This window comes from Hyla sarda, chromosome 3, assembly GCF_029499605.1.
Source record: "Hyla sarda isolate aHylSar1 chromosome 3, aHylSar1.hap1, whole genome shotgun sequence".
Taxonomy (NCBI): Eukaryota; Metazoa; Chordata; class Amphibia; order Anura; family Hylidae; genus Hyla; species Hyla sarda.
The window spans coordinates 419,036,305-419,056,612 of record NC_079191.1 but is presented as its reverse complement, the minus strand read 5'-3'; the positions used below and the strand labels follow the sequence as shown (position 1 = coordinate 419,056,612).

At 45.5% G+C, this 20,308-nt stretch overlaps 1 protein-coding gene across 3 annotated transcripts in view; it reads left to right on the top strand.

Annotated features, from left to right (window-relative positions):
- Nucleotides 1-20,308, top strand: part of USH2A (usherin) — a 1,021,568-nt gene that overhangs the window by 208,858 nt on the left and 792,402 nt on the right. For all 3 annotated transcript variants that reach the window (XM_056568336.1, XM_056568335.1, XM_056568334.1), the window contains 3 exons: nucleotides 614-777; nucleotides 7,180-7,338; nucleotides 16,710-17,204. In XM_056568336.1, coding sequence (XP_056424311.1) covers nucleotides 614-777; nucleotides 7,180-7,338; nucleotides 16,710-17,204 — 818 coding nt within the window. The remainder of the gene's footprint in view (nucleotides 1-613; nucleotides 778-7,179; nucleotides 7,339-16,709; nucleotides 17,205-20,308) is intronic.

The window sequence follows — 20,308 nt, the reverse complement described above, 5'->3', positions numbered from 1 at the left end:
AGCTCCCCTCCGTGGTGCCCTATCACAGATCTCCTCTGTGGTGCCTTATTACAGCTCCCCTCTGTGGTGCCCTATCACAGCTCCCCTCTGTGGTGCCCTATCACAGCTCTCCTCTGTGGCGACCTATCACAGATCTCCTTTTTGGTGACCTATCACAGATCTACTCTTTGGTGACCTATCACAGCTTACCTTTGTGGTGCCCTATCACAGCTACCCTCTGTGGTGCCCTATCACAGCTTCCTTCTGTGGTTACCTATCACAGCCCCACTTTGGTGCCTTATCACATCTCCCCTCTGTGGTGCCCTATCACAGCCCCCTTCTGTGGTGATCTATCACAGCCCTCCTCTTTGGTGCCCTATCAATCTCTTCTATAATGCCCTATCACAGTGGTAACCAAATGGAAATACCAACCAATCACCTAATGCAATTTGTGCTTTTAATCAACCATCTTCTTAAGTTTCAGTTGGAATTATTTGATACATATTAACATTATTTCAGTCATATTTTTATTATTATTATTATTATGCATATTATTATTACCTTTACATTAATTCTGTGATTTATGATTTCTTACCCTAATTATATATTATTATTTTTTATTTTTTGGTTTTAGATGTCGGCTTTGCTCATGTAACAAAGCAGGCGCTGTCAATACCAGCTGCCATGCCACAACTGGTCAGTGCTTCTGCAAAGAATTTGTGAGCGGTATCAATTGTTCCCAATGTATCAAAGGTTCTAGCAGTCTGGATGGGAATAATCCATATGGGTGCAGTGCAAGTAAGTAAATAATTCTGTTATTATTATTATTATTATTATTATTATTTTAGCAAATAATGGAGGTTTGTTGCCATAGAAAATAAAATATGCCAAAAGAACCACAAAGACTTACATCATTTTTTTCTGAATTGTTATTACAATGATACTTGATTCTGATCATCCTCAGATCCCAAACAGAACCTGGATTTGTTGCTAAAGACGATATGGTTTATTTGGTTTATATTGATTATCATTATTTTCTACTTAACCCCTTAATTGGGTACTCCACTGCCCCAGCATTCGGGACATTTTGTTCTTAAAGCTTGGTGCAGGCTGCTGGGGTCGTGACGTCATGGCCACACCCTTTGTGACGTCACACCACACACCCTCAATGCAAGTCTATGGGCGGGGCGTGGTGGCAGCCACGCCCCCTACCATAGACTTGCATTGAGGGTGTGTGGTGTGACATCACAAAGGGTGTGGCCATGACGTCAAGACCCCTGTAGACTTGCATTGAGGAGGTGTGGTGTAACGTCACGAGAGGAGTGGCCATGATGTCACAACCCCTGCAGCCCGCACCCAGAACAAAATGTTCCCAACGCTGGGGCAGTGGAGTACCCCTTTAATGATGCAGCCAATTTTCCTTTTTGCTTTTTCATTTTTTCCTCCTCATCTTCATAGAGCCATAACTCTTTAAATTTTCCATCTACAGAGCCATATGAGGGCTTGTTTATTTGTAGGACAAATTGTAGTTGATAATGACACCTAGCATTTTATCGAAAAGTGTATCGCGAAACAGAAAGAAAAATATTTGTGTGGTGAAAAAAATTAGTTGAGGGGAGGAGAAGGGGGGATTTACGCCATCCACTGTGCGGTAAACCTGACTTGTTATCTGTATTCCACAGATTGGTACGATTACAACAATACCCAATTTATTTGTTTTTAATTTTCTTCATGTTTTACTTCTTTTAAAAAATGTTAACCTTTTTGATTCCATTTTTAGTGGAACGTTTACACCATTCATGCGGTGATACCAAATAGTTTTATGTTTTTTTGTTTACATTTTATTTGTTCAAAATATGAGGATAAATGGCTGTACAGTTTTCATGGTGGACCTTTCTTTTGCTGCCTAACCTCCTGTTTAGAATGCTACAGTTTTAACGGTTTTACAGTGGCCTGTGGTTTGCTTTCTTCTACCTTGTTACATATGTGTTTCTGATATTTATAACTTTACTAATGGTTTAACTGTATTGAATCAGATATTACTGTGAGCAGTGAAGGGTTGACACATACACACACTCACACACACTGCTAGGTAACTTCTATAGGGATTAGGGAGGAGCTTGTTCTGGTGCAGACTCACTACTGAGAGGAAAAAAGTATAGAAGTATAGGTCAGTCTAGACTCTAGATTGACCTATACTTCTATACTTTTTTCCTCTTAGTAGAGAGTCTGCACCAGAACAAGCTCCTCCCTAATCCCTATAGAAGTTTCCTAGCAGTGTGTGTGCGTCTAATTGGTTAGAGGATGTGTTGAGGCAGCTTCTTTGCTAAAAGATGTACCAGGCAGCCTTTCGACAAGGGAAGAAGATTTGGTCAGAGCAGGATAGTCAAGAACAGCTTGGGATAACAACATCTCCTGCCAAAAATTGTGAACCAGTTGGGAGTTGATAACTTGTTCCAGCCAAGATTTTCCACTAACTGGTCTTGTTCTGCAAGTGGGCTGGAAAGTAGTGAGAAGAGTACAGATGTGCACCCCATTAATGGGAAGTATATCCACGAGAGATAGGAAGTAAAAGGCACTCACAAGGCTTCAGATGATTCACTTCATAGAATCTTTATTCATAAATGAAGGAACAGCAAAATAGGTGCACAGTGCAAAGACTGGATGGGACAGACAGCGGGGCTAATTCCTCAGGCAACTGAGCCGTTTCAGCGCTTTTTCAAGTGAGCACCACGAGTGGAAATCAGGCTCCTAATTAAGGGAAACGTCTGTGTGGTACTTTCTTTGTGTACCTACAGCAGTTGCCAAGGATTTTTCTCTTTCCTTATTGCTCCATTAATGGGAAGAGCAACACTGGGGAGACAAGTAGATGTGTCATACCTTCTCTGAGCTCTACCGGGATCTAGTTGCCGCCTGCTCTAGGGAGAAAGACTTAGTAACTAGGGTCATCAAGGGCTAGACTAAAAAGGCCACATGTTTCAGGTACCCTTGGAACCAATGCTGTGGATACCTTAATCCAATGCTCCAACCAAAAGCCTCCCTGTTAGTTCATGCTTAAGAATTATTCCTCTCTTGTGGATTAATTTGCTGTTTTTTGGTAAAGTAACTGAAAGTTGTTCAACTTTATTCCAGTGTGTGATCTTATCCTTGCACATAACCGTTAATATAGGCACCCCAAGTGCTGTCAAGCATGACACTACACAGAGTGTGTCTGGGGAGTTCTACAGTGCCAACTCAACCTCCCCTATGACTAGTATATGCTTAAGGAGTGTGAGGATACTCCCCTGTGAAAGTCCTCGACCCATAATGCCCAATGAGCCACCAGTGACCGGTGTGAGGACTACAAGCTTCAGCCATCTCATGGGCCTCTTTCACACTGTAACACCTGCGCTCCCCCTGGGCTGTGCTCACTGCAAGTTTTCCCCACATTTTGGGGTACATTTCCCATCATCTAACCTCATTGTAGAAACATTCACCCAATCTATTCTACATAGCATTCAGTCCCTACTAGCAAGTCTACCCCACAGAATATTCTAGTCCCTTCTACCCTCACTGTTGCAGTATTAACCCTGTATTTTACATTTGAATGGCCCAGATTTACTAAATGTGGTTATTTTTTTATCACAATTAATAGGTTTCAGTTTTCACCAACTTTTAGTTTGCATACTTCAAACCAGAATCATGCACCAAAATTAGGTACAGTTATTGTCACAAAGGGAGTTTACCAAAGTCACACCCACTTTGTCGCACCCGGTAGAAGAGTTTTAAAAAAGTGTAAAACTCATCATAAATGTGGTGAAAAGTGTGGCTTCTTCATTATTTTTTGGTGCAATGTACACCACAATTCTGATTCATTTGCAATAGTTAAAGGGGTACTCCAGTGGAAACTTTTTTTTTTTTTTTTTTTAAATCAACTGGTGCCAGAAAGTTAAACAGATTTGTAAATTACTTCTATTTTAAAATCTTAAAGGAGATTTCCGGTGCGGACTATTCCTATTCCATCCTGCCCGAGCTGAAAATAAAAAGGAAACAAACTTTCACATACCGTCCTACGGTCCCCCGGACCTCCACAACAGCTGATCGGTTGTCCGGGCTGTCTGCTTCCTACGTCCTTTAGCCCGGGACATCACACAGTGCTTTAGCCTATCACCGGCCGAAGTGGTACATCACTGCGGCCGGTGATAGGCTGAAGCGCTGTGTGACGTTCCGGGCTAACGGACGTAGGAAGCAGACAGCCTGGCCGACCGAACAGCTGTTGCGGAGCTCTGGGGGACCATAGGAAGGTAAGTGGAAGTTTGTTTTCTATTTTTTTTCAGACCGGGCTGGATGGAATAGGAATAGTCCGCACCGGACATCTCATTTAATCCCTTCAGTACTTATTAGCTGCTGAATAATACAGAGGAAATGATTTTCTTTTTTAATTTCTTTTTTTGTCTTGTCCACAGTGCTCTCTGCTGACACCTCTGTCCATGTCAGGAACTGTCCAGAGCAGCATAGGTTTGCTAATGGGATTTTCTCCCGCTCTGGACAGTTCCTGATATGTGCTTCAGGTACCAGCAAAGAGTACTGTGGACAAGACAAAAAAGAAATTCAAAAAGAAAATAATTTTCTCTGTAGCATACAGCTGCTAATAAGTAGTGATGAGCGGCATTGCCCATATTCGAATTCGCAATATTTCGCAAATATATAGACGAATATTTGTCCTATGTTCATGAATTTTGCGTATTCGTTTTGCGTATTCATTATATTCGCATATAACTTTACTATTGGTTGCTAGGGATGTTGTTGATAACCTCTGACAAGTGTATTTGCATCATTCTAATTGGCCCACAAGGAATATGCGAATATTCACATATGCGGAAAAAAAAGAATATTCGCAATTTCGAATTTATAGCGAATATATTCGCTAATTTGTGATATTCGTGATAAAAATTCAAAATGCGAATATTTGCGCCCAAAACTACTAATAAGTACTGGAAGGGTAAAGATTTTTTAATAGAAGTAATTTACAAATCTGTTTAACTTCCAGGCACCAGTTCATTTAAAAAAAATATATAATTTCCACCGGAGTACCCCTTTAATCTGGGCCAAATATCTCCCTCCAACCCTTGCTGTGAAGGAGAAATGTTAAACCCCTTTGGTGGTCTCCAGATGGGATGTGGGGGAGGGGGAAGTTTTCTCCACGCTGAAAAGATCTACACATTTCCAAAAATTTTAAACAGGGACTGAAAGTGATGGACGGTTGCAACATTTTTAATCAGAGTAAAGTTTAAATTTGAATATTTTCTTCTAATCTGACATTTTTAAAACTATTTTCTCTCGCTCAACAACCCCTTTACAAAGCAAATTTATTGAGATTAAGATTTCCTTTGTTTGACTATCTACAACCGCCTTCACTAAAGTGTAAAAAATGAAAGACGATACAAATCTTAGTGAACACAAAATATTTAAAATATGTACATATTTAAAGAGAAAGGCAGCAGATAAGGAAGGTAAATATTTCTTGATAAATATCCTTTTGTGGTGTTTTGTCTGAGCAACGAGAAGTTGTGGGGGAAGAAAGAGAATAATGAGAAGAAAAAAAGTAAAGAATAAAAATGTGAACAAAGAAAGGGAAGGAGCAACAGAAATAAAAAGAAGAGGAGGAAGAGGAAGAAGAGGAAGAAGACAAAGAAGAAGAGGAAGAGGAGAAGGAGGAAGAGGAGGAGGAGGAAGATAAGAAAAAGAAGAGGAATAGGAAGAGGAGGGAGAGAAAGAAGAGGAAGAGAAAGAAGAAGAAGAGTAGTGCCTAGATAAAGTGCGTAATACAGCCTAGCTCTCCAAACTGTGAACCTCCAGCTGTTACAAAACTAAAACTCCCAGCATGCCCAGACAGCATGCCCGTTCCACTGTTTTGAGACCACTGTCAAACAGTGTCCTGAGATATAGTAGCATAAAGCACCCTGATAAATAGTTCTCACAGTGAATGTAAAAAATGAATGCACACGGTGCCTTACCTTGTCTGATAGAAGGTCATAGGCTCAGGGCAAGCCAGAAAAATAGGTCAGAGCAGACAAATGTATAAATTGATGGTCGATGCTATACAAATACTGCCACGTACTTTCATGTAATTTACATCTGGTGTCATGTAAAAAAATAAATACTTAAATACATTAAAAAACATAAAAATGAACATGAGGCTGCAGTACCGGATGTATTCATACCCTGCCTGCTCCTCTGCCCGGCGCATTGTTCAGCACAAGACAGCATCATGTAAACACACCTCATTCTCCCTTATTGTTCTTATAAAGATACTGTATATATGTACAGTACATGTGTATATGGCAAGAGATGATGATGTAGCTATAGGAGCTGGTCAGAGGTGATGACATCATTCAGGGGTGGGGCTTGATCTTAGGAACAAGATCTAACCATTCCTATGGAGACAGTAGACAGCTGGGGAGCTGGAGAAAACACCACACTGACAATAAGAGGACTACACAACTTTTTGTCAGGAGAGAGAGAAACTGGAGACAACATGACAGTGACAATAAGAGGACTACACAACTTTTTGTCAGGAGAGAGAGGAACTGGAGACAACATGACAGTGACAATAAGAGAACTACACAACTTCTTGTCAGGAGAGAGGGAGGAGCTGGAGACAACACCCCAGTGACAATAATAGGATTACACAACTTCCTATCACTGGTGAATCACCCAAAAACATGCTGAAGCCAGTACAATGTGTGATAACATTGTATTAGTAAGTTATATATCCTGGGATAAAAGTTTTATTGAAATACAATTTTCTTATACCAGAATAACCCTGTCTCAATTCTGCATCAATCTGTTTATTGTGAATATAAGTCAGCCTCCCCAAAACTCCCCAAAACTTCCTTCCTTCATAGGGTGGGGACTGAAGTAATACTCCTTGCCCCAGTATGTTGTGTGGTCCCCTGCTCCCCATAGTGTAGCATTTTGTACCTAAATGCAGTATTCTAATTATTACTATAATAGCACATGCTATGAGAAGGGTCTTCTCCTGCAACACTTGCCAATCCTGAGAAAGATGTTCTGGTTACACATATTACAGCTTTAGTTTTGTAAAAGCTTTGTGTGCACTCACATTGTATATTGTAAATGATGTCATGGCATTGTAAACGTGATAATTCCCAGGTATCTATTCTGTTTTCAATGAAATATGTATTTCAATCTCTGCAGCTCCTTCACAACAACCCCCTCCGCGAGGACATGTCGTAAACAGCACGGCCGTAAAGCTTACCTGGAGTCCACCAGATTCCCCAAATACCAATCAGATTAATTATGTGCTCTACAGAGATGATCTTGGGATCTATCAAACCACTGACTATTACCCCTACAGTAAGTACAGGCGGCTGTTTCTTATTGTTTCATAGTTTCCTCTCTATAGATTCCTAATGTTCCCTGCAGGTTATTTCGATGTTGGCTCTTTCAAAAATGAGTCAAATACTGAAAAGTAAGGCACTGCTGTAAATTAGGTATATTCCTTTATTGTCACGATTCGGCAGGCTGGAGGTGGATCCTCTGTGCCAGAGAGGGATTGGCGTGGACCGTGTCAGTGGACCGGTTCTAAGTTGCTACTGGTATTCACCAGAGCCCGCCGCAAAGCGGGATGGTCTTGCAGCGGCGGTAGCAACCAGGTCGTATCCACTGGCAACGGCTCAACCTCTCTGACTGCTGAGATAAGCGCGGTACAAGGGAGTAGACAAGAGCAAGGTCAGGCGTAGCAGAAGGTCGGGGCAGGCGGCTAGGTTCGTAGTCAATGGTGATAGCAGATGGTCAAGAACACAGTAGAGGTAACACAGAGTAGCTTTCTCAAGGCACAAGGCAACAAGATCCGGCAAGGGAGTGCAGGGGAAGTGAGGTATAAGTAGGGAGTGCACAGGTGGAAACTAATCAGGAAGATTGGGCCAGGCACCATCATTGGTGCACTGGCCCTTTAAATCTCAGAGAGCTGGCGCGCGCGCGCCCTAGAGAGCGGAGCCGCGCGCACCAGAGCATGACAGCCGGGGATCGGGACAGGTAAGTGACTTGGGATGCGATTCGCGAGCGGGCGCGTCCCGCTATGCGAATCGCATCCCCGTCGGCAATGTCAGTGCAGCGCTCCCGGTCAGCGGGTCTGACCGGGGCGCTGCAGGGAGAAAAACGCCGCGAGCGCTTCGGGGAGGAGCAGGGACCCGGAGCGCTCAGCGTAACAGTACCCCCCCCTTAGGTCTCCCCCTCTTTTTGTCGGGGTGTCGCTCCACCTGGGACGAGGACATTGGGAGCGATTGTAGAGTCTCCTTCTGGGGGACAGTGAAGTCCTGGGCAGACCGGTCAGAAGGAGTGGGAATGGGGAGGGGGGGCAGAGGGTGAGGCTTGGCACAGTCCTGATAGGCCTTGGGGAGACCAGGCACAGGAGGGGACACTGAGGCCCGACAGACGGGGCTGGGAGCAGACGTGAGGCATTTCTTGTGGCAAGCAGGACCCCAATTCTCGATCTCCCCGGTGGTCCAGTCAAAGGTGGGAGAATGGTGCTGGAGCCATGGCAGACCGAGAAGGACTTCAGATGTGCAGCCGGGCAAAACCAAAAATTCAATCTTTTCGAGATGTGGTCCAATGTTCATAAGCAGAGGCACTGTGCGATAACGCACAGTGCAGTTCAACTTGACTCCGTTGACTGAAGCAATGTTGAGCGGCTTGATGAGACGGGTTACCGGGATGCAGTACCTATCAAGCAAAGAGGCCAGAATAAAATTTCCAGAAGAACCAGAGTCCAAGACGGCCACGGCAGAGAAGGAGGAGTTGGCAGAAGGAGAAATCCGTACGGGCACAGTGAGACATGGAGAAGCAGACTCCGTACCCAGACGCCAGACCCACATGAGCAGGTTGCGTGCGTGCATTTTCCAGACGTGGAGGACGAATCGGGCAATCCACCAAGAAATGTTCGGTACTAGCGCAGTACAGACATAGATTTTTATCCCTACGGCGAGACCTCTCTTCAATAGTCAGGCGAGACCGATCTACTTGCATAGGCTCCTCGGCGGGAGGCACAGGGGTAGATTGCAAGGGATACCGAGAGAGAGGTGCCCAGGGATTAAGGTCTTTTTCCTGGCGGAGTTCCTGGTGTCTTTCTGAAAAACGCATGTCAATGCGGGTGGCCAAATGGATAAGTTCATGCAGGTTGGCAGGAATCTCTCGTGCGGCCAGCACATCTTTGATGTTACTGGATAGGCCTTTTTTAAAGGTCGCGCAGAGAGCCTCTTTGTTCCAAGATAATTCGGAAGCGAGAGTACGAAATCGGATGGCGTACTCGCCTACTGAAGAATTACCCTGGACCAGGTTCAGCAGGGCAGTCTCGGCAGAAGAAGCTCAGGCTGGTTCCTCGAAGACACTGCGAACCTCAGAGAAGAAGGAGTGTACAGAGGCGGTGACAGGGTCATCGCAGTCCCAGAGCGGTGTGGCCCAAGACAAAGCCTTCCCAGAGAGGAGACTGACCACGAAAGCCACCTTCGACCGTTCTGTAGGAAATTGGTCCGACAACATCTCCAAATGAAGGGAACATTGCGACAGAAAACCACGGCAGAGTCTAGAGTCCCCATCAAATTTGTCCGGCAGGGACAAGCGGAGGTTAGGAGCGGCCACTCGCTGCGGAGAAGGTGCAGGAGCTGGTGGAGGAGATGGTAGCTGCTGTTGCAGATGCTGTAGCTGCGACTGAAGTTGCTGTACCATGGTGGACACTTCCGACAGCTGGTGACTTAGATGGGCGATCTGTCGGGATTGCTGGGCGACCACCGTGGTGAGGTCAGAGACAACTGGCAGGGGAACCTCAGCGGGATCCATGGCCGGATCTACTGTCACGATTCGGCAGGCTGGAGGTGGATCCTCTGTGCCAGAGAGGGATTGGCGTGGACCGTGTCAGTGGACCGGTTCTAAGTTGCTACTGGTATTCACCAGAGCCCGCCGCAAAGCGGGATGGTCTTGCAGCGGCGGTAGCAACCAGGTCGTATCCACTGGCAACGGCTCAACCTCTCTGACTGCTGAGATAAGCGCGGTACAAGGGAGTAGACAAGAGCAAGGTCAGACGTAGCAGAAGGTCGGGGCAGGCGGCTAGGTTCGTAGTCAATGGTGATAGCAGATGGTCAAGAACACAGTAGAGGTAACACAGAGTAGCTTTCTCAAGGCACAAGGCAACAAGATCCGGCAAGGGAGTGCAGGGGAAGTGAGGTATAAGTAGGGAGTGCACAGGTGGAAACTAATCAGGAAGATTGGGCCAGGCACCATCATTGGTGCACTGGCCCTTTAAATCTCAGAGAGCTGGCGCGCGCGCGCCCTAGAGAGCGGAGCCGCGCGCGCCAGAGCATGACAGCCGGGGATCGGGACAGGTAAGTGACTTGGGATGCGATTCGCGAGCGGGCGCGTCCCGCTATGCGAATCGCATCCCCGCCGGCAATGTCAGTGCAGCGCTCCCGGTCAGCGGGTCTGACCGGGGCGCTGCAGGGAGAAAAACGCCGCGAGCGCTTCGGGGAGGAGCAGGGACCCGGAGCGCTCAGCGTAACATTTATCTTATGTTAAAAAAATTTCATTTTTTTGACAGCATTAAAGATAACTGTTGCATAAAGATCAGAGGCGTAGCTTGAAGCTTTGGGGCCCTGATGCAAAATCTGCAACAGGGTAGTGCTGGGCGGTATACCGGCTCATACCGAATACCAAAATTTTTGTGCTGCACGATATGAATTTTTCCCCACACCGCAATACCGGTTTGGCCCCTCCACCTCGGGAATGAATGAATTATCAGCCCAGCGCTGCGCTGTCCCCACATCGGGGAACTAATCATATGTGACCCGCGAGTGCTGTTCTGCCCCCCCCCCAATTAATTATCAGCGCTGCGCTGTCCCCATCGGGGTAAATACTCACATATGTCACCCGCAAGCGCTGCCCTCCTCGTCCTCCTATTTTTTTGCGGCCGCCGGTGCTGACACTCTATTCCAGTGGTCTTCAACCTCCAGATGTTGCAAAACTATAACTCCCAGCATCTGGAGGGCCGCAGGTTGAAGACCACTGCTCTATACTGTATCCCCATGCACGGACTGCAAAAGGTAAACAAAAAAAACTTTAACTCACCTTCCACGTTGGTCCGGATCAGCTTCCTAGTGAATGGAACGTCGGAAAGTCGTCAGCCTATCACCGGCCGCAGCGATGTTCCTCCTCGGCCGGTTATAGGTTGAGCCCACTGTCATGTAAGAAGACGGCATCTCACATGACAGTGGGCTCAGCCTATCACAGACCGAGGCGGAACATTGCTGCGGCCGGTGATAGGCTGATGGCTGTCCGACGTTCACGTCCCCAGGAAGAGCGTAAGGCCAATGTAGGAACATGCGTTAAAGTTTGTCTTTGTTAACCTTTTGCAGCCCGGGCATAGGGATACAGTATAGAGCGTCAGTGCCAGCGGCAACAAAAAACAGGAGGACGAAGAGACAGCGCTTGCGGGTGACGTGAGTATTTACCCCGATGGAGACAGCGCAGCGCTGGGCAATTAATTAATTTAGGGGGGGGGGGTAACGTTATATACTGTGGAACCGCCATAAGTTACAAAAATATACACATATTTGGCCATATCGCCCAGCCCTACAACAGGGCCCCATATTCCAATAATTGTACTGCTCTCTTATGGGACTGCTACCTCTACAGCTACGCCCTTGATAAGGACAATCCATTTATATATGCCCTAGAAGAAAATATAGATATCATGGAGGTGGGTCCTCTACCGAAGACCATTTTCTATTTGCTAGAAGGGTGGGTTACACTTTAAAGGAAATCTGTCACCAGTTTCACCTGCACTAACCTGTCAGTACAGACTGGTAGTGCAGGTGACACTGATGACAACGGTGCAGGGGATCTCGAGTAGTCTCCTCCATTAGCTTCAGCCTCTGGCCTGGCTTGGAGCACGGTCAGAGCTTACTGACGTCACTGCTGCTGCTCTCAGGACCCGGGACCCAGCAGAGAGCAGCAGCGGCTTGGGGCATGGGCGGAGCTTAGTAACATCACTGCTGCTGCTCTCTGCTAGGTTCCGGGCCCTGGGAACAGCAGCGATGACTTCACTAAGCTTCGCCCGTGCCCCAACCCAGGTTCCCAGAGCTTGAGCTAACGGAGGAGATTACCAGAGATCCCCTGCATGGAACAGGACAAGGTAAGTACTGTTGTCATCAGTGTCACCTGCACTATCTGTCCGTACCGACAGGTTAATGCAGGTGACACTGGTGACAGATTTCCTTTAAAGGACTTGGCATGTTTTATATGGTCACCCATTCATATTGACTGGGCACAATAAAATACTATATTTTCTCACCATGGGAGAAGAAAAGTGCATTCACCTACAATTTTCCCAAGAAATTGTTGGGGCTTTAGATGTTGGGCCATGGTACTAAAAACAGGTAAATTAAACAAGATAGGCAGGACAATGTTGTTGACAATGGTAGAGGGTAAACTGGTCTGGAAGTGGTTAATACTTTTACTCTTTCTGCAAGCTGAATAAATCTATAGCATTATTTTATTTCCATCCTGAGATCAGTTGTACCACAGGATGCACCTTAACTTATTAAAGGTGAAATCCCTTCCTCCCCGTGGTAACATTTCTCTAAAAACGCACGCTGCATAAGAAAAACACATCAAATCTTCACATAGTGTGAACCGACCTCAACCCACTTATGAGTCGAATCAGTTCATCTGAGTGATCTACAGCACCAATAGCCTAATTAGATGACTAGGTGCAGTGATCAAACACCACATGCTCAGCCAGATGATTCACTTGAAATGAAGGCAGCATTAGGAAATAATTTCAGTAATGAAATTGCAATCAGTATGGTACCAAACCCACGCCTGCCACAACAGCTAAAACAGGTAAGCACAAGGCATACACAAAAACCTTTAAACATAACTCTCTAATAATAGGCTTTGCTGCACTATATAAGAAAAAAAAAATATATATATATACATAGATAGATAGATAGATAGAAACTCCTCATAAGTCTCTAATATTAGCCTGTGCTGCGACTATAGCCGGTGCTGGGCTATATAAGCAAAAAATAAATAGAAAAATAAATAAAAATGTATTTAAATAAATAATAATAAAAAAAAAAAAAAAATATATATATATATATATATATATATATATATATATATATATATAGTCCAGACTGCTTCTTTAAATTTATATAATTTATAGCTTCCAAAAAGCTGTTTCCAAACAAAATCAAAAGAAGGCTCATAACCCCAGCACTATTGGGCTACTAACTACAAAATGCAAGTTCACAAAAAAAAAGCTCCATTTTTTTTAAATGTAGTGATCTGCCCACCCCCAAGTATAATGTTAATTACCGTAAATGGCCCGAATACAGGGCAGGAGTTCATTGAGGGAGAGAGAATAAATGGTAAATGCAAATCCTGTTAAATGGTATAGATTGAAAAATGGTATCAAATGTAATAGATGTAATGGTCTTTAACCACTGGGTAAAGCTTCTACTTACAGTGAAACAGATTTCAGATATAAATCTAGCATTACTTGTTAATTTAATTAATCTAAATACAGTGGTGGGGAAGGTTAGGAAGGTGAGCTGTTAATCTGCTTACATGCTTTTACAAAATTTGAATGGAATATCTGTTTTGCTGGCTCATGTTAAGTAGGTGTTCTAGGCTGGGGAGGCCGTACCATTGGCTTGTGTTTTCGTGACTCTCCTTCATCTCGGCATATGGTTGCTGCTAAAATGACAGATTAAAGCAGAGTTTCCCAACCAGGGTGCATCAAGCTGATGCAAAACTACAACTCCCAGCATGCACAGACAGCCTTTGGCTGTCAGGGCATGCTGGGAGTTGTAGTTTGGCAACATTCGGAAGCCCTCTGGTTGGGAAAGTGCAATGATATTGGTTCACAATATTATAATGGGTGAACGCTCTACTGGAACGGCAATGGGACCACTGCTTTGCCCATACCCTCAGCTATACCCAATGTTACTATCTCCAGTACCCAACTCTACCCTTCCATCCATCAGACCCTGGCTCATGGCATGGGCAGATTTTACTAATCATTAGGGTTGGATGAATGAGTTTTTCCCATTATAGAACGTGGTGGTACATGGCCAAGATATGCCATTACTTTCTTCCAGTTACATAACTTAAAGATGCTGGGCCCAATGCAAAAACTGTTACAGGGCTCCCAACTGGAAAGACATTGGGACCACTGCTTGGCTCATACCCTCAGCAATACCCTTAGCAGTACCCAACTCTATCCCCTTCAACTCTTCCAACCCATCAGATCCTGGCTCATGGCATGGGCAAATATTGATAATCAAAATGGCAGAATGAAAGAGTTTTTCCCACAAAAGAAAGTGGTGGTGCATGGCCAAGATATGCCATTACTTGTCATATACTCTGATACGTGAAGGTCAGATTAATAACTTGAAGATACTGGGCCCAATGCAAAAAAAATGATGGGGCCCCAGCTGGAAAGAAGATTAAGCCACTGCTTGGCTCATATCCTCAACAGTACCCAAATGTTACAGTCTCCAGTACCCAACTCTACCCTTCCAATCCATCAGACGAAGGCCGGGAGTTGTAGTTTTGCAACAGCTGGAGGCACTCTGGTTTGGAAAGTGCAATGATATTGGTTCACAATATTATAATGGGTGAACGTTCTACTGGAACGGCAATGGGACCACTGCTTGGCCCATACCCTGAGCTATACCCAATGTTACTATCTCCAGTACCCAACTCTACCATTCCATCCATCAGACCCTGGCTCATGGCATGGGCAGATTTTACTAATCAATAGGGTTGGATGAATGAGTTTTTCCCATTATAGAACGTGGTGGTACATGGCCAAGATATGCCATTACTTTCTTCTAGTTACATAACTTAAAGATGCTGGGCCCAATGAAAAAACTGTTACAGGGCTCCCAACTGGAAAGACATTGGGACCACTGCTTGGCTCATACCCTCAGCAATACCCTTAGCAGTACCCAACTCTATCCCCTTCAACTCTTCCAACCCATCAGATCCTGGCTCATGGCATGGGCAAATATTGATAATCAATATGGCTGAATGAAAGAGTTTTTCCCACGAAAGAAAGTGGTGGTACATGGCCAAGATATGCCCTTACTTGTCATATACTCTGATACGTGAAGGTCAGATTAATAACTTGAAGATACTGGGCCCAATGCAAAAAATGTTATGGGGCCCCAGCTGGAAAGAAGATTAAGCCACTGCTTGGCTCATATCCTCAGCAGTACCCAAATGTTACTGTCTCCAGTACCCAATTCTACCCTTCCAATCCATCAGAAAAAGGCCGGGAGTTGTAGTTTTGCAACAGCTGGAGGCACTCTGGTTTGGAAAGTGCAATGATATTGGTTCACAATATTAAAATGGGTGAACGCTCTACTGGAACAGCAATGGGACCACTGCTTGGCCCATACCCTCAGCAGTACCCAAAGTTACTATCTCCAGTACTATATCTTTCCATCCAACAGACCTTGGCTCATGGCATGGGCAGATCTTACTAATTATTATGGTTGGATGAAAGAGTTTTTCCCATTATAGAAAGTGGTGGTACATGGCCCAGATATGCCATTACTTTCTGATAAGAGAAGAGTAAAGTTCAGTAGCATAACTTAAAGATGCTGGGCCCAATGCAAAAACTGTTATGGACCATCAACTATGTTTAATTTATAGCACTGGTCTACTCTTTTAGGAAAGAGAAACCTAATGGGGCTCTCAGGATCCTAGGCCCGGGTGTACCCTCTGCTCCTCTAATGTTTGGACTAGTGAAGGTCCACATATCAGGACCCAACCAATCCATCACCAATGTCACCCATTCACTAAGCATGTGGCCTCTTCACAGTAATCGATCCCAGTGATCCCCCAACAGTTTTTTAGGCTGTAAATGCCAGAAAAAGGGGAACTTAATTTCCCTGCCATAAAATAACAGCCCTAAAGCATACCTACAATGACGACTTACAATGAAAAAAAGTTACTATAATGCCGCACTGTGTTTGACAACAACCTTACAATATTACATTCATTTAGAAATCAGTGCTTAAATGCCTAAATGGGGCTCCATTCCCCCCGATCCCCACCATATAAACTATGCAATAGGAAACTAACTTTTCTGCTCCACAGCACCCGTATCCAGCGCAAGACCCAGGATAATGGGAATTCATGGCACTGAGTCTCGCCCTAGAGAAGAAAAAAATTGTCTTGTGGCCTCTGCCACCAAGGGCCTCCATCTCCAAATTTCCTTTAGCAGCCCACAGATGAGTCATGGAAACTAGAAAAGTTTTTAAGTTTCCATCCACAAAACAAAGCTTATCATAGGTGGCATAAAATCTGTTTAACATGAGATTATTCTAGGAAAACAGCTTTAAATTGGTGCCAGACAAAATGTTCTCCACCATCGATGAACTGACTCTAGGCCTGGCACTAGAAGGCTTCTGGCTAATGTCAAAATGTTGGCAATGAAGGAAGAGAAGGGTTGATGCTAGGCCAGTCCTCCCAGCTGTCCCTATGGTCGATATGTCATAGGGACAGTATTATCCCTGTATCTAAATACCTTGACCAGAAAAAAGGGACCTGTTGATGACCCCAGCATAGAAAATTTAAACTTTTTGTGCCAAGTTGTCGATTTGTGATTTGTAACCCAAACTAACCATTGCCTCTTTATTACGTTTATGTCTTTGGATTAGGTATACAGCACTACCTGGATAGATCTCTTCAGCCATATACTATCTACACCTATCATATCACTGCTAGAAATATCCATGGATCCATCAGCAGTACCAATGTCACCTATCAGACCAGAGCCGGCCCACCATCTGGAGAAATAGAGTTAAGCTTAGTGCATCCTGTGGGTCAGTACTCTGCTTCAATGAACTGGACTTATATTCCAGATGCTCTTGGACCTGTTGAGACATTCAGGCTAGTCTACACATTACAAGGGTCATTGGAGTCAAATATGGCTTATGAGGGCCAGGAGACACAGGTCACGGTTCATAATTTATCACCCTTCACCAAGTATAATTTTTCACTACATGCGTGTAATTCTGAGGGCTGCCTACAGAGTTTACCAATCACAGTGGTAACGGCTCAAGCACCTCCTGCAGATCAGAGTCCACCAGTGGTCCAAAATTCAAGCTCTACAGATCTTCACCTCCAATGGTCACCACCACTACAACCTAATGGTAAGTCCTCCCCCATTAATGTGCTTTGAATATTTAATTGGCTTAGAGTTTCAGGGACAATCACAAATTCTAGTGTGTGTTTTTTTTCCCTTTTTTTTTTATTATTATTTTTTTATTGTTTTTATACATATAACAATATCATACATACTGTACAATCACATTTACATTGAGAATACCTGGCTAGCTACTTTTAACCAATACTTCACTGCCTTAAACATTTACCTAACTTGAGGGGAAAAAAAGGGGAGAGAGAAGATAAAAGATAGGGGAAAAAAAGGGGGGCAAGACAATATAGGGGGGGGGGGGGAGTACTTGCCATGGCAGGTTAAAGAGAACTATTTACCGAGATCTGAATTCCAGTTGGAGGCGGAGGCGTTAGAGCGTTCCATGACATAATTAAGCTGGGTTGTATTTATAATTTGGTGGATATCTGGTACTGTTGTGCCTTTCCATTTAGCTGCCACTAATGTTTTAACCACTGTCAAGACATGTACTATAATAGTGAGATCCGTAGGGGCAGTGTCACCAAGGTGTCACTGGGGTCCAGAGCCACTTCTGGACCCCAGGGGAGAGCGTAGCCCGCTATTGTGCACAAGATATTATAAACACTGCTCCAAAGCGCTACACTTACCTCACAGTCCCACCACACATGAAGCATAGTTCCCACTTGGTTGTTACAGCGCCAACATTTGTCGGAGTGACCGGGGAACCTTTTTGGAAAGTTTCTGTGGAGTTAGGTGCCACCTGTATATAATTTTCCTAGTAGTTTCCAAGTTGGTGGTGTTGTGTGATACACTAGAGCTTAGGGTGAATGCATGGGTCCATTCTTCATGTAAAAAAGATTTCCCCAATTCCTCCTCCCATTTGCACAGCAGTTTGGTAGATTTGTCGAGGGTAGCAGAGAGTGGTAGGCCCTCAAGATACCCCCTCGTTTCATGGAGGGATTGGAGAAATAGATGTTATATAGCGATTTAGGTCTATTGAATGGGAATTGTGCGGTTGTGGCAAAATGTCTTATCTGATGGTATTTATAAAGTTCTGAGGGTGGAAGGACATAATTCTGAGCTATGTGTGCAAATGGTAGCAGTTTCCCTTCTTTATCTGCTATGTCTGAATATTTCAGTATGCCCCGTTTTTTCCATGTTAAGAAATCGGTATTAGGAATCTGTGTTTGAAGGATATCAAGAGATATGTCTCCTAATCCTAAGGGGACTATATGGTTTCTAACTAAATTCTAGTGTTAAAAAGATGAATGTTATAGGATTGATGATATGATTCGGCTAACTGGATGTGGATCCACTGTGTCAGCGAGGGATTGGCGTGGACCGTGTCGGTGGACCGGTTCTAGGGTTGCTACTGGTTTTCACCAGAGCCCGCCACAAAGCGGGATGGTCTTGCTGCGGCGGTAGCAACCAGGTCGTATCCACCGGCAACGGCTCAACCTCGCTGACTGCTGAGAAGGCATGGGCCAGAAGGACTAGGCAAAGGCAAGGTCAAGCGTAGCAGAAGGTCGGGGCAGGCGGCAAGGTTCGTAGTCAAAGAGGATGGCAGGAGATTTGGAACACAGGCTTTGGACAACACTAAACGCTTTCACTGGCACAAGGCAACAAGATCCGGCAAGGAAGTGCAGGGGAAGTGAGGTAATATGGACAGGGAGCAGGTGGAAGCTAATTAGGCTGATTGGGCCAGGCACCAATCATTGGTGCACTGGCCCTTTAAATCTTAGAGAGCTGGCGCGTGCGCGCCCTAAGGAGTGGAGCCGCGCGTGCCAGGACGTGAGAGCCGGGGACCGGGACAGGTGAGTGACTTGGGTTGCGATTCGCGAGCGGGCGCGTCCTGCTATGCGAATCGCATCCCCGCCGGCAATGTCAGTGCAGCGCTCCCGGTCAGCCAGTCTGACCGGGGCGCTGCAGAGAGAGGAACGCCGCGAGCGCTCCGGGGAGGAGCAGGGACCCGGAGCGCTCGGCGTAACAGTATCCCCCCCTTAGGTTTCCCCCTCTTTTTGTCGGGATGTTTCTTCATCCGGGATGAGGCCTGTATGAGGGATTTTTGAGTCTCTTTCCAGATGGTGGAGAAGTCCCGGGAAGCCTCATCAACAGCGGGCAAACCAGAAGGCGTGGGAGTGGGGAGGGGGGAAGAGGGTGAAGGTGGGCACGGGGCAAAGTGTTACCAGGACGGGGGCCATGAGGAGGAGACACAGCATAGTCCTGATAGGCCTTGGGGAGACCAGGTTTGGAGGAGACACTGAGGTTTGACTGACGGGACTGAGAGCAGACGTGAGACATTTTTTATGGCAAGAAGCACCCCAGCTCTTGATCTCCCCGGTGGTCCAATCAAGGGTAGGAGAGTGGCGTTGGAGCCATGGCAGACCAAGGAGGACTTCAGAGGTGCAGTTGGGCAAAACAAAAAGTTCAATTTTTTCGTGATGCCGTCCAATGCTCATGAGCAGGAGTTCTGTGCGGTAACGCACAGTGCAGTCCAATTTCACTTCGTTGACCGAGGAAATGTAGAGCGGCTTGACGAGACGGGTCACTGCGATGCAGAACTTATTCACCAAAGAGGCCAGAATAAAATTTCCAGAAGAACCAGAGTCCAAGAAGGCCGTGGCTGAGAAGGAGGAGTTGGCAGAAGGAGAAATCCGCACGGGCACAGTAAGACGTGGAGAAGCAGACTTCGTACCAAGAGACGCCACACCCACGTGAGCTGGGTGCGTGCGTGCGTGCGTTTCCCAGATGTGGAGGGCGAATAGGGCAATCCACCATGAAGTGTTCGGTACTAGCGCAGTACAGACATAAATTTTTATCCCTACAGCGAGTCCTCTCTTCATGGGTCAGGCGAGACCGTTCCACTTGCATAGCCTCCTCGGCGGGAGGCACAGGGGTAGATTGCAAAGGATACTGTGAGAGAGGTGCCCAGAGATCAAGGTCTTTTTCCTGGCGGAGCTCCTGGTGTCTCTCAGAAAAACGCATGTCAATGCGGGTGGCCAAATGGATAAGTTCTTGCAGGTTGGCAGGAATCTCTTGTGCGGCCAGCACATCCTTGATGTTACTGAATAGGCCTTTTTTAAAGGTCGCGCAGAGAGCCTCGTTATTCCAAGATAATTC